The sequence below is a fragment of the Sabethes cyaneus genome, chromosome 3 (assembly GCF_943734655.1).
Source record: "Sabethes cyaneus chromosome 3, idSabCyanKW18_F2, whole genome shotgun sequence".
In the NCBI taxonomy this organism is placed as follows: Eukaryota; Metazoa; Arthropoda; class Insecta; order Diptera; family Culicidae; genus Sabethes; species Sabethes cyaneus.
The window spans coordinates 102,867,903-102,886,175 of NC_071355.1; the positions used below are offsets into that span (position 1 = coordinate 102,867,903).

At 39.0% G+C, this 18,273-nt stretch overlaps 2 protein-coding genes across 2 annotated transcripts in view; one reads left to right on the forward strand and one right to left on the reverse strand.

Moving 5' to 3' along the window:
• The window catches only part of LOC128741611 (TBC1 domain family member 1), a 71,550-nt gene extending 66,628 nt beyond the window's left edge, over positions 1 to 4,922 (reverse strand). Inside the window, exon 1 of the mRNA XM_053837552.1 lies at positions 4,803 to 4,922. Coding sequence (XP_053693527.1) covers positions 4,803 to 4,922 — 120 coding nt within the window. The remainder of the gene's footprint in view (positions 1 to 4,802) is intronic.
• Positions 4,923 to 13,761: 8,839 nt separating this feature from the next.
• LOC128739956 (uncharacterized protein K02A2.6-like) lies at positions 13,762 to 18,273 on the forward strand. Its single transcript, XM_053835458.1, has one exon. It carries the CDS (start codon positions 13,762 to 13,764, stop codon positions 18,271 to 18,273), a length of 4,512 nt encoding a protein of 1,503 aa, XP_053691433.1.

The window sequence follows — 18,273 nt, forward strand, 5'->3', positions numbered from 1 at the left end:
TTAAGGTTTAAAATAAATCATCGAAAATAAATTTTTTTTTTTACCAGGATAATCGAGTCTAAAAACCCGGATAATCGAATTCCCGGATAATCGAGTACGGCCTGTAGAAGTATATAGAGTAAAGCATCCAATGCCTTCGATGGTGTACTTCTCATTGCACCTGAATTTGAGAGAGTGGCTAGCCTTTGAAGTCTATCCAGCTTTTTTGGGTAGCTTTCTCTTTCGTTTTTGGCCACCAGTTCAACGAAGCATAGGTAATCCTGGGTCTGACAATAGCCGAATAGATCCAATGGATCATCTTCGGTTTCAGTCCCCATTGCTTACCAAAAGTTCTTTTACATATCCGTAGAGCATTTGTAGCTTTGTTCACTGCTTGCTCTAGATGTGTGTTCCAATTGAGTTTTTGTCAAAAAATATTCCAAGATATTTGACTGTGTCTGAAAGTTTTAAAAGTGTTCCTTTAATCTAATGTTGTTTAATGTAAATTTTTTCTTTCTCGTAAAAGGTATAGTTGAAGTTTTATTGGCATTTATGCTGAGGCCCTTCCTATCACACCATGATGAAATCAAATTTAAAGCCATTTGCATTTGGTCAGCGATAATAGAATCAAATTTTCCTCGAACAATTATTTCAAAGCCTAGCGCTGTCAAGTTTTGAAGAAGATCATCAACTATTAAAGACCACAATAGAGGCGATATAACGCCTCCTTGTGGGCACCCTTTTACTGCTCTAATGCTTATAGATGAGCTTCCAAGGTTTGCTGGTATCTCCCTTTTTGAAAACATTTCGCTAATCCAATGGATAATAGATATATCGAAACCACGTTTCGTCATAGCCGTAATCATTGAATTATGAGATGAATTATCAAACGCGCCTTCTATGTCAAGGAAGGCAGCTAGTGAAATTTCTTTCGCTTCAAAAGACTTTTCTAGTTTTTTACAACAGTTTGTACTGCTCATCAATAATTTTTTCCATTGTTTTTAATACAACAGACGATAAGCTTATCGGCCCGAAGGATTTTGATGAAGATTTATCCTTCGCCATACTGCTGGTATATGATCAAATATCAGACTTGATTGAAAAGATTTGTCAGAATAGGTGTTAAAAACGCCTTGTCCTAGTAATACTGGAAAAATTCCATCCCTACCCCGTGATTTAAAGGGTTCAAAAGTGTCAATCGCCCATTCAACCTTGCTTCTCGTAATTTTTTTTGGCCAAAATACAAGCATCATTCCTGTTTCTATCTAACCCAGTCATTCACTATTTCGTGAATGTCTGTCCTGGTTTCAAGATTTACAGTTCTCAATGCCGGTGCACTTTGGTCTTCGCATGTATTAATGGTTGAACAGGGAAAATGTGTTCTCATTATTAACCCGTCTGTAAACGGTCTTCGCTTTTGGAGCTCCATCAGAGCCACATACGAAATTTGTCTTGAATTGACAATATGAGAAGTATTTTTTTTTTAACCAGCTTGGGTCATTCGTGACTTCTGCGGGGTTGGGATTTGAACCCGGGTCCTCGGCGTGAGAGGCGTGAATGCTAACCACTATGCCGGGAATATTCGATCTCAAATTTTTCCTATGAGTAATTTACATGCTTTTTTTTCAATTTTGTGATATATTTTAACTGAAAAAATATTTAGGTAAAGCGTTAGGCATGAAAAACTAAAAAGAGAAATTGAACTATTTCATACCTAGCGGTCCTCCAGATAAATATTATCCCATGAAAATCAACGCTCTAGCTTCTTTTGAGTGTACTTTCATGATAAAGTAATCATTTGCTCGTTCGCATCGTTTTTACGATGTTGCCCGTTAGAGGGTTAACTCTAATGTTTCCTTAGTTGAGTTAGTAAAAGAATCCTCTTTTTTCAAAGTACCTAACCCGTTAGAGTGATCTTTAGCGAGGATTTTCTGCAATCTAGCTGGAGTATTTTCAATGTTTTCACATTGTTCACAATGTTGTCCGTTTTGCCCGGTTAAATAATTTTCGAATTTTCTTTCTAAATTTCTCCAAAGATTTGTTCCACCAAGGTGTAGTAGATATGGTGTGAATTGGTATAAAGTCGATGTTATGGCTGCAATATCAATAACCATAAATTAGAGTGAAGGATTATACTGCTCGAAAATTGAAATCTGGCTGAGAGCACGGTTTGAGTATTCGACTGCGAAAGCAAAAAGCACTACACAAGGTACATCTCTATTGATTCGTAGAGCGTTCCTTTGCAGGACAGCTTTCGTGATAAGGTTGTTGGATCAGATTTGAAAGTTGTTTTGAGTTGTCCTCAAGTTCTTTACATGTCCTTGAGCAGCGTTTCAAGTTCGTGACTCCAACCTTCAGTTTCAAATTATGCTGATCCCAGTTTGTTTTCCTGGGATCTCTTATAATTTCCTTAAGTTGTTGATTAGCTTCGTAATCAAATATGATTTGGTTGTGATCGGACATGGATTCTTCATTCGATACGTGCCAATTTTTTATTTTATCAGTCATCGTTGGACTGCATAGTGTTAAGTCAAGTACTTCTTGCCTTATTGCTTTTACAAAAATTGGCTCTTCCCCTTTATTGCATATATCTATATAATTTGGTGATATAAACTCTAAAAGGAGTTCACCTCTGTTATTGGTATTGGTATTGGTGGTTGTATGGTGTGCGTTTGCATCACATCCAATTACAAATGCTTTGTTTTGTTTCTTGCAGTAAGAAACCAAATTTACAACTTCTGATGGAGGTACTTCACCCACGTCTCCTGGAAAATATGCCGATGCTACGCAAATTTCATTCTTTCCGTGGGTCGTTGGAACCTCCATCATGATTGCTGTGGGTATTAAATTCTATAATTGGATTTTTTTATGTTTTCACTTACCAAAATGGCAGCTCTTGGCGTGAGCTCACCTTCAGCATAAAGCAATTTACACGACTGTGTAGGAATTCCTTGTATCCTACCTTTATAGGTCCATCCAGGTTGCTTTCTGTGAATCTTCTACAAAGTACAGCAGTTTCTCTCTTTGCATGGTGAAGGTTCACTTGGACAAATTTAATATTTTTTCTATGTAGTTTTATATTATTTGTGGTACGACTGGGCTGTTTTGGGTTTAGTCCTGCACCGTTGACACCACTGGGTCCTGGGATTTGGTTGATTGTATCAGCATCGCCAGTTTTCTCTTGGGTCTTATCAATGTCAGGGTCAGTCCTTTTCAGGAGGGGAGGGGTTTCGAACCATCATAAGTACAATCCCCGACCCCAAAAACCAGTAAAGTTAGTCTCTCGAGACTCTTAAATAGTTTCACCTATAAATTGGTTAATCTTAACTGAACTCAGGAAAAATCGCTTAAAATCCTTCAAAATGCCTTCAGAGCCGTGCCTATTTTAGCTATCTTCTGACATCTAATGGTTACGAACAATCAACGGCCTCCTACGGTTTTTTAGAATAATACACTCAAAATATATTTCACGTCGAAGTTACCTGAAAAGTTATGTGAATATTTTCCACCCAGCTTTTCCTGTACTATTTACGTGATTTTCAGGTAGTTCGCACGCATACTAATGCGTTAACGTGTAAATCAGATAGATGTTATTATTTTTTCCAATAAAAATCACCTGAAAGTCACGTAAATCCCTGTGGAGAAATTTACGTGATTTTTCACGTGGAAAGGACGTGTGGATTATTTTGAGTGTATAAATATAATTCATTCAAATCTCTCAATTACAGGTCGGACTCGATTATCCGGGTGAAAAAAATTTTTTAAACAGGTTTTTTGAAATGTGCTTACGTTAAAAACGTGTTTAAGACTTTTTTTCACTCGGATAATCGAGTCCGACTTGTACTTCAATTTTATACGTCAGCATATTTAGTGCACTTACACGATACTCCGTGGTGCACCTTCATACAAATTTCGGCTAAAAGTTAAAACTTATCTTAGGTCTACTTAAAGTAATATCACTAACTGATTTTGGGTTCCAGATTTTTAATTTGGAATCAAAAATCGAAAAAAATTCATTAGTTTTATTCATAATTTTGTTCATAATGGTTGTGCACAAAACTAAAAACAATAGTTTTACTCTAAAATTTTTACCGGGTAATTTGCTTGAATATTTTTCAAACAACTTTTAATATTTGGCGTCAACGTTATTGAGATGAGATCGGTTCAGTGGTTCAATAGTATGGAATTTTTCAAGAAAGATTATGAGTTCTAGTGTCCCCAAGAGCCCAAGGGACCGCGCCGTCTGGTTTATAATTGCAGTTTACTAACTGATATGGGCATAGTTTATGGCTTGTTTAATAAAATCAACATTTTCAAAAAAAAATTCTTTGAAATAATAATCCGTCAAACAATCTCACGGTCTCCTAATCGAAATAACTCCAGGATGGCATATGATTAGGATCCTTTTAAAGGAATTATGAAACTAAAACAAGAAATCATTTTATTGATTATTTCCGGAAAAATTTTCTAATTAGGGGCAAAAATTTTTACAGAAAAGAAATGACCATGTTAGTGAATCATCCGATGCCGAGGAGTCAGAAATACAGCAAAATTTAATAATTGAATGTGAACTAACGCGAAGCTCAATGCTCAATGCAATACCCAATGGCGAAAAAGAATTTTATCACCAGAAAAAAATTGTGATAAGTTATTACAATTATCTTGTCATTGTTAGAGCATTCGTAATGCTTTCATTTCCCAATTCGAGTGGTTGAAAAAAAATCAATATTTCATAATGCATGTCATATAACAGTAGTTGTCCTTTAGTTTAATAATTCTCTTACCATGATAACCAAAATGCATTCAAATAGATACAAACTTACAGTTAAATAATTTTCCTGATTTCTGATATCCGTTATGGACCACGGAAGCATTGCAGCCGAGAACCGTGGATCCACGGATGCAGAACCTCGCCATGTCAATGCAGTAAGACGTGTTTTCATAGTAAACTGTTCCAACTTGAAAGATTTAACGGCTGAAATTTTCCTACTTAAAGATTTCCACTAGTACCATATGAAATCAAAAATGACCAATTTATCTTTTTGAGAAACTACTCAAAACCTTACAACATTTGCGTTTGATATAAATTATTCATGATAGGTATATATTATACAACGCACTTTTATTTGTCAATTAACTCTCACTTTGATGCAAATTGATATAACTGATATAAAAACTTAGTTTTCTCAGCGCTCACACTCCTTTTCACACTGAAAACATTAAAATAGCATGACTTGAATTGCTTTGATTACTTCTTTTGACTATCGATTTTCTTTTTTCTGTGCACTTCATTTTCCAAAAACAACTATTATGAGAACTGAAACACAACCATCTCGATCGATTTTCACTTGAACGTAATGGATTCGCCTAGATCCTTTTTTTCTGCAAGAAAAACATCTACAGTCGGTGGCAGTTTGTTTATTTCCGCACTGTTTTATTATACTGTTGCTAGTTTTCCAAGAAAGTATGCCAAACAAAGCTCATTTGCTTTATTTAGTCGTGTAATATTAAATTGTTTTATATTTTTCTATTCTTGCGTTGTGACGATGTAAACTATCCAGCGCAGAATAAAGATATGCTCAAAACAAAAATGTCTATCTGTTTTACTGTAGGTTCTCTCTACCTATGTGGATCAATTTGAACGTTATATGCGAAAAGAATTACCGAAACCCCAATTCTCTTCAACGAGGCGCATTTTAGCATAGGTGTTAGAGTGAAACAGTGAAGGGCTGAATCATTCGAGTTATGCTCAGATATGCTGTAGTCGTCTCTTTACTTCGATTCGCTCACTCTCTCGTACGCATTTGGAAAAAGGAACGTCAGTTAAATAAATATGATATATGTTTAGTACCTGTTTGAATTATAGTTACTATATATATAGTTCGGCGGATAGAAAATCGGGAGCCAAATAAACGTCAAAAGCGGAGCCAAAAGCTTTTCAAAATCCAAAAAGCAGGAGTAATGTTAAAAAAACACACTTTATTTGCATAGAACTAGTCATTTTCAACACCCGCCAGTGATTATTTTTCGTAAAAACCTGCACAATTCACCATAATTTCAAATTTAATTTCATAAATCAGGGATGCCAATTCGCCTGGTTTTCTATCCGCCGAACTATATATATAGTAACTATAGTTTGAATGAGAGAATGAGAAAATGAAAAATTACATGCCTAAAATCAGAGATGGCGCCAATGTACTACTATTTATTTGTGCGACTAACATCTCTAGCACTGGCACCCATTAGACTGTTTGTTTACTTTGAAATAGTTAGAGTGACTATATTCAAAGTAATGACATGTAATTCTAAATGTTTGCATAGCGGATTCTCTTTACTGCATAAATAGGGTAACCAACCGAATTTGGACCCTTAGAGGAAGTAATTTAACATTTATTGGAATAAAATATTTATTACCTTCTTTTGTTATGCAATTCATGCACGACTCTCTTTTAAAACAACTTACCTAAACGGCAAAGTGTTGTTGGGTCATCTATTTGTCGATAAAAATGTGCTATAGACATTTTTATTTACTATGTAGTTTTCATATTTTGGACCCTCTCACTTTATTTTAGACAGTGTCCAAAATGGATTTTGGACACGGCAAATATCAACGAATATATTTTGGACAATTGGTATTATTGAGGTGTCACAGTTAAGTATTTTTTGTGACGTTACAAAAACATTTATATTGTTACATAACAGAAATAATAGGATTGTTACATAACAATGGCAATAATGTAACGTAACGTTACATTGCTTTAATGTTATTGCAATGTTACATAAACTTTATCGCAATGTTACATTGTAATATAACAATGTTATGTAAAAAAGTGGGAAATTTCAACCATCCTGTTACTCACAGGTTACGTAACTACAACCTCACATCATAAACATTATCGCAATGTTACATTGTAATGTAACAATGTTATGTAAAAAAGTGGGAAATTTCAACCATCCTGTTACTCTCAGGTTACGTAACTACAACCTCACATCATAAACATTACCGCAATGTTACATTGGAATGTAACAATGTTATGTAAAAAAGTGGGAAATTTCAACCATCATGTTACTCTCAGGTTACGTAAGTTCAACGTCACATCATCACACAGTTACGTAACAATCTGGTTAATGTTATGTAACAATGTTGACCGGGAAGCGATAGAAAATTAGCTGCACACACACACACACACACACACACACACACACACACATACACACACACATACACACACACATACACACATACACACACACACACATATACACACACACACATACACACACACACACACACACACACACACACACACACACACACACACACACACACACACACACACACACACACACACACACACACACACACACACACACACACACACACACACACACACACACACACACACACACACACACACACACACACACACACACACACACACACACACACACACACACACACACACACACACACACACACACACACACACACACACACACACACACACACACACACACACACACACACACACACACACACACACACACACAGACATCCGGGGCTCGGATCAATTTCGTGTTTTTCGACCAATTTCTAAATCTTTGTTGTATAGTATAACAAAGGTAAAAAGTTGATATTTTTATCAAAGTGTTATAAATGTGATAGCAAAAGTTGCGACACAGGAAATATATTACAAAGAATCTATCTCGTTCTGCTATTTATAACACGGTTTGCTACATTTTGGTTATGAAGCAGCGCAGAATTTCAATTTTTGTTATTTTAACTACTAACGAGACCAAGTTTATAACAAAACGCCAAGAATATTTTGTTATGAAAAACTTGTTATTTAGAACTTACCTTGTTATAAATTTATTATTTTCATTTGATCGCGACAGCATCACTTTGCGCCACTGCAACTCATCTTTCTGTCTGGGATTCCTTACCTGCAATGTCTTTAGTGCATTGACGACCAACAGCATGGTTTCGTATCTAAACAGTCAACCTGTACTAACCTGATTTCCTGCATTGATATTTCATTCGGTCAAATACTTAGATCGGTTATTTGTCTTTCTACCGTTTCAGGTACACCTAATTATCAAAGCGCCATCTAATTGAGACAATCAGACTTTTACGCCACTAGTTTGTGTTTATGCTTACTTATTTAATTGGCTTTAAATAAGCGTGTAGGGCGCTGTATCTCTGCATAATAGCGTTGATAAGAGGAAATGCTTATCAACCTAGGGAAATTTTCGAATATCCAGGTTAGTCTCATATAACATACATACTGAATGTCGTTTCATATAGCAATTTAGCAACTTTCGCTTTTGTGCCTCGCTCGTTGCATTTTTCCGACAGCGGTTGTTTTTGAAGGTCATTGAATTAACTTGGGCACACTTAACAATGACGTGTTTACAAACCAGGACGTATATTAAAGCGTTTTTAACGAAGGATTAGATTCGTGAAATCGGTTACCTAGGAACATTGCGCGCGTAATTACCATAACATGATAGTCGAATATCAAAAATTTGATAGCTTTTGAAGAGCTATTTGATAAAGTAGTGAGGGTTTCTAACTATTTTTTATGAATAAGGATGCCAAAAGGTATCTCGCATGATTGCGCGGTTTACGATGTAATTGCCAAATACGATACGTTTGTCTCAGGACGGCTTTCGGGCATAGCAACAAATATCTATCGTTATCTAATAACTGCACGCGCGATTTCGGATGAATCGAATAGTTTAATAGCACATAATCTTCGGTGTCGGTGAACTGATTTCTCATAGTTTTTTGTCAATAATTTTGATTTCTTAAAATTGAAAAGCATGATGAAACCATTCCAAATATTAAAAAAAAACGAAAATAGAAAGTAGAGTAGAATAATAAATTTATAACAAAATTAATACATGATTATAATCCAATAATACACAATTATAACACAAAAAGATCATAAAAAAGAACAATTAGTAGTACATGAAACAAAACGGGTCCTACAGACCAGAGCACTCACATTAAAAAATTTTGTATTAAATATATCCACAATCTAAGAAAGCATACAACTGTGACCTGTAACCCAGAGACAATAAATAAGTGCAATGACGGAAGTAATTAAAGAACATCACTTAAAAAATCATATCTTTAAAATACACAAAAACAATAACTTCAATGAATGGGAGAGTCCATCAGGGTACTTGTTTGAAGCAGTGTGCTAAGGGAGAGTGAAATGGTCAACTTCCTAAGGTTAACCTTGTCCCGGCTAACAACACATTGTGGATAATGAGCGGGCCCTTCTTCCCACCTGTTGGGGTCATTCTGCATTGGGAGGGCTTATATAACGATTGACTCAGGTGATCTAGTTTCTGGAAGGAGATTCTTAATAACCCTTGGTATGAGCAATTCCAGGTTAACTAGCAAAACGATTTGACTTGACTATTTTTGATTGGAATGAAATTTTCCTAACGTGTTGGATACCACGCAAGAACTCATTTTCCACTAATTTTTTTTCGTCAAGAGTGACTTTTCAAAAGGACGTACCGTTCTGATTCAAACTTCGAACACATAAGCCATGCTGAACCCTTGTTCAAAGAAATATGCTCGAATTTTTGATAAATATTTTTTTTTCTTTTTCTTTTTTCTAACGACGTATAGCAGTCGGCTTTACTTTTCTGTTGGGGAAGAATAAATGCTTAATGCGAGAAATGTAGATTCAGGCAAACTGAAAATTCTTGATATTAGGCCAAAAATATAGACTTAGCGAAGGTGAGAGTCGAACTCACAGCTCCCAATCTCTAGTTGAGCGTGTTGTTTAACCAATTACACCACTTATAGACGGCTTAGTGGTGTAGTTGGTTAAACAACACGCTCAACTAGAGATTGGGAGCTGTGAGTTTGGCTCTCACCTTCGCTAAGTCTATATTTTTGGGTTAATATCAAGAATTTTCAGTTTGCCTGAATCTACATTTCTCGCATTAAGCATTTATTCTTCCCCAACATAAATATTAATGTTTGTATTGCCACTCAACTTAAATGAGTGAAATTATATACTTTTTCTAAACACTGTCTTTTTAAATCCACCTAATAGTGTTACAGTTTTACAATCAACACAATTCATATTCCGGACGGAAAAACGGGAAAAACCTAAGATTATTCGTGGCTGTTCGAAGTTTGAATCACTCCTCAAAACGTGATTCAAACTTCGAACACTTTAATTTATCTAATATCTTTGAAATAATGCATAAAATATTGTTTTTCAACAATGCTTTAGTAAATATATACCTTGCATTTATCTAATAATCGCGAAATGGGAAGGTAAACGTTCTAAAACTGGTAAAATAATGCATACGAAAAAACAGCTACTTTTATGCGAAACGCTAAGAGTAAGTGAACCAAGTTAAAATCTAAGTTCTCACTTTTTTCCAGCGCCTGCTGATTTCTTATAAGGAGTCCTACAGTTTTTTTTTGTATGGGCTTATCACTTTGACCACAACATTATTGATCTATTGTAATGTTGCCCGGGTGTATGCTGTATTCTGCACTGCATTTCTGAGCTTTATCGCTATTGAGTAAACGATAAGCTTATATTTTTTTATGCGTGCTTATGTGTTGAGGGTTTTCCCATGCTTCGATGCATGTCCTACTATACCAAACCTGTTTCGCCTCGTTATAGTTAGCACTGGTGAGTCCTCCTGAGGTTCAAACCATTACCTCATTAGGTCCTCATACCAGTATACTAACCATAAGAAGCGTCTTCGGGATAATGTAGAACTCAGCATGAAGGAAGGGTGATGAGGGGCCAGAGAATAAACCCATGCTAAAGTCACTTTGACATCGAATGGCCTGATTCTACTAAGATTCGAACCCACGACCATTCGCTTGTCAAAGCAGACTCGGTAACCTTGCGGCTACAGAGCCTCCTGTCTTACAGTTTAATGTCATACCTCACCGAATAAAGGACATTCTAACGAACACGGTGTGTATAACATGCACAATATATGATCAAATTAGCGATACTAACGGGCATTTTAATTTGAAGTGTTCGAAGTTTGAGACTGTTCTAAGTTTGAATCAGAACGGTATTTAGAATTGAGATTACTTTTTTTCAAAACATCATATCTTGAAACCTACTTATTTGATCAAAATAGCGTCAAAGGAAAAGTTGTTCGAAATTAAATGTATTTTTAGAAAAAAAATGCACTGAAAGAAAAAACTTTTCAGAACCATGATATAAATGATAAAATATCAATTATTTCAAAACCATCCCTTACGATTTGCATAAAAAAAATTTAAGATTTTACGCCCAAAAATCTGATGAAGAGCTATCGATGAGTTGGGTACCACACACATCAGGAAAATTTCACTTCAATCAAAAATAGTCGAGTCAAAAATGACCTTTTTTCAGCGAGTTGAGCTGGAGTTGCTCGTATGTACAAGTGATGTTGCTTGCCGACCGATTTCCTTTTGGCCCTTCATACAGGCAACCACGTAGCCAGGGGGGGTCCTGGAAGCTTTGGCCCCCCCGAAATATTTTGGCTCGCATTAAAAAAATACAGAATAACAATACACCAAGCTAAAACTGTAGCACAAGCATATTTTTGATGAGTGCGCCTTTGAATAACAATATAACCGACATTGTTTTGTATCTCACATAGTCTGTGAAAATTCTCAACTATGTAGCTCTCCGTTACTCGGAACATTCGGCATTGACAAAGGCGACGAAATAAGGACATGGAATGGAGGCTTGGTACCTGGTATCGGTAAATTTCGTTGGTGGCGACAGGGTGCTGCTCGATCAGTTAGAAAAAAGGTTGGCATCGTGGCACTACAGGAGAACTGTCGCAAAGACGAGAAAGTGTGGTGGATCCGTGGCGGAAAAGCCCAATTTTTCCAGAGCGGTGGAGTGACCAACGGGCTTCGTAGTATTGGGCAAAATGCAGGATCGCGTAATGGACTGGAAAGCGATCAACGAGAGGATGTGCGTGTTGAGGATAAAAGGCCGTTTTTTCAACTACTCCATCATAAACGTGCATTGTCCACACGAAGGTAGACCCGACCACGAGAAGGAAGGGTTCTATGCGCAGCTGGAGGCAACGTACGATTTGTTTCGCTGTCGGTTATTAGAGTACAGGAAAATCACGGGGCTAGTGCAAAGATCCTATTAACTTTGTTGCGGCACCACCTAGTCGAGACTCGAACATACGACGACTGGCTTGTTGGGCCAGCATCATACCCCGAAGCTAACTTGGCGGGCAGGCTTAATGGCAACGTTGATGCTTGCAATTATTAACGTGTGCGTGATGATAAAACCAAAACTACTTGTTTTGGTTATGCGACAACACGACTGAAGTGCACTCTCTTGATACTCATTTGTATACTGCTTGCTTTTTTTCTTGGGCTCGAATACTGTACTCTGTCCTTGTATTACGTGTGTGTTATTTTCTGTATGATATAAATGACCGTAATAAGAATATTATAGGATTGTTAGGTATCTAATGCACATTTTTCATTCTCATTATCATAGCAGAAAATAAAACACACAAATGCTCGTATTGTATTGTTTTATGGTAAGTGTCAACATAATTCTAACATTCTAATGTTTAAAGCATTACCTCAACATACCGCGACTGCTGGTAATTCCGCGCACTTAAGGCGCAGACAATGTTATGATCTGTGTAAAAAATTCAAATGGTGTGTTAGAATAACCATAACTTCACCATCGGATAGGATTTTTAGTCCTTTTTATGAGAAAAATATGACAATTGGTGTAAAGTTCCAATAAACAAGAAAAAATGCTTTAGCCGGTTACGTGTCAGTGCACATAATTCCGCGCACTAATTTATGACTTGATTATAATTCCGCTCAGACACGTACATAATTCCGCGCACTATATTTTTATCGTAATAATCACAGACCAAAGTCTAAAAAAACCCCGTAGGCAAAATTAGTCTAAAATTGAAACGAGTACATTTTAGGTCCGGACGTCTGGTAGGAACTGGAACCATAGACAAACAGAGTTAGCAACACAGATGTATGTACATAACATCTTGGAGCATAATAAGAAAGAGTGCTAATAATAACACATGGCAACAACTAAATAAGAAATGGACTGCATTCATCAACGTTAATAGATTAAAACTGCATAAAAGCCGGAAAATACCCCAAGCTAAAATGTTTGGACAAATTTACTTGGATCACCTCTAGCCAGTAGATACATTACACGACCGCTACATTTTAAAATTAGCTTCAGCATCGTTGGCTCGAGCCATAATTAGATTGATCACTAAGATTTGCTTCTTTATTTTTCTGTCACACATATTTACAATTGTTGAAAAGGTATTAAACGCGTTCAGCGTAACTCGATAGTTTAGAGTTTTATTCTCGATTGTGATCGTGAAATTACGCCATTTCACATTGGTCCAAAACTAAATGTTGGAGACGATTCTGCAGCAGCGATGGTAACACTGGATTCGCTGCTTCACTTTAATAGGCTCTACTGCGGCAGCTGAAGCTGTCACTAGCTGATGCCGTAAAAAGAACACCGATACACAGTTCCGGTATAAGCGCTAGTCCGGTCACACATGTTTTACATATATACGAATAAATAGTTTTAATCTGTACTTATTCGCTATTTCATATGTCTATATCCGAGACAACCCCGACAACTCTCGACATAATTCGAGAACTCAAAAGTGGCGACGAGAATTCGCGTTTTTTTAGTGGGTGAAATAGTGTCAAAAAAAATCTAACCCACAATTGCTTCACCCGCGCGTAAACGACGCAGAAGTAATATGGATAGGGAAAATGTCCCTCCGGATGTTGACCAGCAACAGATACCACAGGCACAGCATTCCCGGATACCAGTTAACCATGGATTTTTACCACCTCAGCACCATCCGGATGGTTCCGGCCAGCCGATGTTTATTTCACCACCACCAGTTCAAGTTCCACCGTCGGTCGATCCCGTAATTGCACAATTTATGCATATGATGCAACAGCAGCAACAACAGCATCAGCAGTTGATGGCTCAGTTCTTACAACGGCAGCAGCAGAAAGACGAGCAGCAACAAGCATTTTTCCGTGATGTAGTTTCGTCGATCAACGTGCAAGTACCATCAAATCCCGAGCAGATTCTCGATTCGTTGGCCAGCAACATCAAGGAGTTTCGTTACGAGGCCGACAGTGCCGTCACATTCTCTGCGTGGTACTCCAGGTACGACGATCTGTTTGAGAAGGATGCTGCTCGCTTGGACGATGAAGCAAAAGTCCGGCTTTTACCTCGGAAACTGGGCACTGCCGAGCATGAAAGATATGTTTCCTTTATACTTCCCACGCTTCCTCGAGAACATTCATTCGCCGATACAGTGGCAAAAATGAAAGGCTTGTTTGGTGTGAAGGAGTCAGTAATTAGTCGACGATATAAGACACTCCAAATTGCTAAACATCCTACAGAGGACCACATTGCTTATGCTTGCCGGATCAATAAATCGTGCGTCGAATTTGAGCTGGGGAAACTCTCTGAAGAACAATTTAAATGCTTAATATTCGTCTGTGCACTGAAGTCCGAATGTGATGCCGAGGCTCGGACACGGTTGCTTTCGAAAATTGAGGAGAACAATGATGTTACGCTGGAGCAACTGTCGAATGAATGCCAACGAATCCTTAACCTCAAACATGACAACGCCATGATCGAGTCCGCATCGTCCGATCAAGTTAATGTCATCAAACAAAGGTTTAGTGGTTCACGATTCAACAAGCAGGACCGCTTGCCTATAAAGCCTCCGGAAAGGGAGATGAAAAAACAGCCTGAAACACCATGTTGGTTTTGCGGTTCATTCCATTACGTTCGAGACTGTACCTATAAAACGTATAAATGTTCGGATTGCGGTAAGATAGGACACCGTGAAGGGTACTGCGATAGTGCAAGGAGATCACCTAGAGGACGAGGAAATTCAGCGGTAGCAACTAAAGTGGTCGTCGTTAACGCTTGCAGCGTGCAGAAGCGACGTCGATTCGTTTCCGTTGCATTGAATGGAACACAGGTTCAGCTTCAGCTCGACACGGCTTCTGACATCACTGTTATTAGCAGGCAGGTTTGGAGTAATATCGGCGGCCCAGCACTATCACCAGCAAGTGTGAAGGCAAAAACAGCTTCTGGGAACTATTTACCATTAGTTGGCGAATTTCGATGTGAGGTTACCATCGGCGAAACCAGTAGAGTATGTGTGGTGTATGTCACGGATAAACAGCTGCAACTCCTCGGATCTGATTTAGTCGACAGTTTCGGTCTGTGGTCATCACCCATGGACACATTTTGTTCTCAGATTACCGGTTCGCCCACGACCAGTGCAACACTCAAGGCAATGTTTCCAAAAGTTTTTAGCGAGGAACTCGGACTGTGCAATAAAACAAAACTGAAACTGGAAGTGCGAGAACAGGCAAGACCAATTTTTTGTGCGAAACGTCCGGTAGCATACGCAATGCAGGATGCTGTTGACCAGGAACTTAACAGACTGGAAAAACTTAACATTGTTACACCAGTCGACTACTCTGAATGGGCCGCCCCCATCGTCGTAGTCCGCAAAGCTAATGGAAACATAAGAATCTGTGGGGATTACTCAACAGGATTGAATTCAGCTCTTCGATCGCAGCAGTATCCACTGCCGCTTCCGGAAGATATCTTCGCCAAACTGGCAAACCGCAAAATTTTTAGCCGGATTGATCTCTCGGATGCTTTTTTACAAGTGGAAGTTGACGAGCAGTTCCGTCATCTGTTAACAATTAACACACACCGCGGTCTATACCATTACAATCGTCTTCCACCGGGTGTTAAAGTAGCTCCCGGGGCTTTTCAGCAACTCATAGATACGATGCTGGCGGGTCTGAACGGTGCATCGGGCTCTTTAGATGACGTCATCGTAGGTGGAGAGACTCAAGATGATCATGATCGCAATTTGAAGGCAGTCTTACAGCGTATCCAGGAATTCGGTTTCACAATCCGTGCCGAAAAGTGTAGTTTTGGTAAACAGCAGGTTCGTTATTTGTGCTACATCATCGATCGCCGTGGACTGCGGCCTGACCCAGCAAAAATTCAAGCAATTGTCAGTCTCCCGGCTCCCACCGACGTTTCAGGAGTGCGTTCTTTTCTCGGGGCGATCAACTTTTACGGCAAGTTCGTGCCAAATATGCGACAGCTGCGTTATCCATTAGACAATTTGCCGAAAAATGAGTCAAAATTCGAGTGGAGCACGGAATGTCAGCAAGCTTTCGAGCGGCTTAAGCAGATTTTGTCATCTGACCTTCTGCTGACACACTACGACCCAAAGCAAGAAATAATTGTTTCGGCTGACGCTTCATCGATCGGTCTCGGTGCAACCCTGAGCCACAAATTTCCCGATGGTTCCATCAAGGTTGTTCAATACGCATCGAGAGCGCTGACGAAAGCAGAGCAGAATTACAGTCAGCCAGACCGCGAAGGGTTGGCTATTATTTTCGCAGTGACGAAATTCCACAAGATGATTTTTGGTCGGCATTTCCGTCTACAAACCGATCACGCACCACTACTCCGGATCTTTGGTTCCAAAAAGGGCATACCGGTTTACACGGCAAACCGGTTGCAACGTTTTGCTCTCAATCTGCTCCTTTACGACTTCGACATAGAATACATCCCAACCGATAAATTTGGCAACACCGACGTGCTGTCCCGTTTGATCAACCAGCATGTTAAACCAGAAGAGGATTACATAATCGCCTGTATCAATCTCGAACAAGATGTCAGGTCAGTAGTCACCGATACGATTAATATTTTACCTCTCAGTTTTAGAGTTGTGGCTCAGAGCACTCAAGCTGATCCATTGCTTCGCCAAGTTTATCGTTATGTCAAAGATGGTTGGCCTGTATCCAAGATCGTTCAGGCAGGTATCAAACGTTTTCAAGCAAGGAAAGAGTCGCTTACCGTGGTAGATGGATGTATCCTGTTTGCTGACCGACTCGTAATTCCGGAACAGCATCAGAAACAATGTTTGAATCAGCTCCACCGAGGCCATCCTGGTGTACAGCGTATGAAGGCAATCGCCAGAAGTTACGTGTATTGGCCCTCTATCGACGAAGATGTCATCGGTTACGTAAAAGCATGTCAGCATTGTGCATCGGTTGCTCGCTCTCCTCCACACGCTGCACTAGTTCCATGGCAGAAAACTTCCGGTCCCTGGCAGCGGGTTCACGTTGATTTCGCCGGACCAATTGAAGGCGACTATTACCTCATTGCAGTCGACACCCTTTCTAAGTGGCCTGAAGTAATCCAAACCAGGCGGATCTCTTCAATAGCCACCATCAGCATACTACGGGGAATTTTCGCTAGACTTGGAATGCCGGTGACCCTCGTGACCAACAATGGTTCTCAGTTCACGAGCGCTGAATTTGCCAACTTCTGTACCATTAACGGCATTGAGCACATTACAACCGCCCCATACCACCCACAATCTAATGGCCAGGCTGAAAGGTTCGTAGACACTTTTAAAAGGTCCGTCAAAAAGATTCGAGAAGGAAGAAAAACTATGGAAGAAGCACTAGATACGTTTTTGCTTACATACAGGAGTACTCCAAATCGTTGTGTAGCAGAAAACAAATCACCAGCTGAAATCTTGTTCGGCCGTAAAATTCGCACTGATCTTGAGTTACTTCGTCCACCATCCGTGCGTGCAACGAATGATAACAACAATAGAATCGATAATCAAAGATCTTTCAATCGAAACGAAGCTGTTTATGCAAAAGTATACAACAAAAATAGTTGGAGATGGTCCCCGGGTGTAGTTGTGGAGAAAATCGGTGATGTGATGTACAACGTGTGGATAGAAGGCCGCCGTCTGATCCGTTCGCATATCAATCAGCTTCGATGTCGTGTGTTGGATGGCACAGCGTCCACTATTTTTGAAGGTTCGCAAACAAAGGAGTTGCAACAGCCTTTCCCACTGGATATTGTATTGGCCCCTTCAGTTTCACCTAAACCAATCGAGGCTACACATGTAAATCTACCAGCAGCTGACTCCACTCAGTGTTCGCGCTCTTCGGCGACCTTACAACCAACAACTCCTTTGGGTAAATCATCAACTCCGCAACGCCGTCCGTCTTCGGATACAATATCGAATTTGTCACCTGCTCTGATGTCATCTGCATCCTCATCGTTAGCAAAATCATCCGAGTTTGAGTCGGCAGTCGAGATGGAACCAATGGCTACTCTTCCTCGTCGATCTTCCAGAATTCGTAAAACACCTCAGTGGTTCGATCCGTACCACCTGTATTAA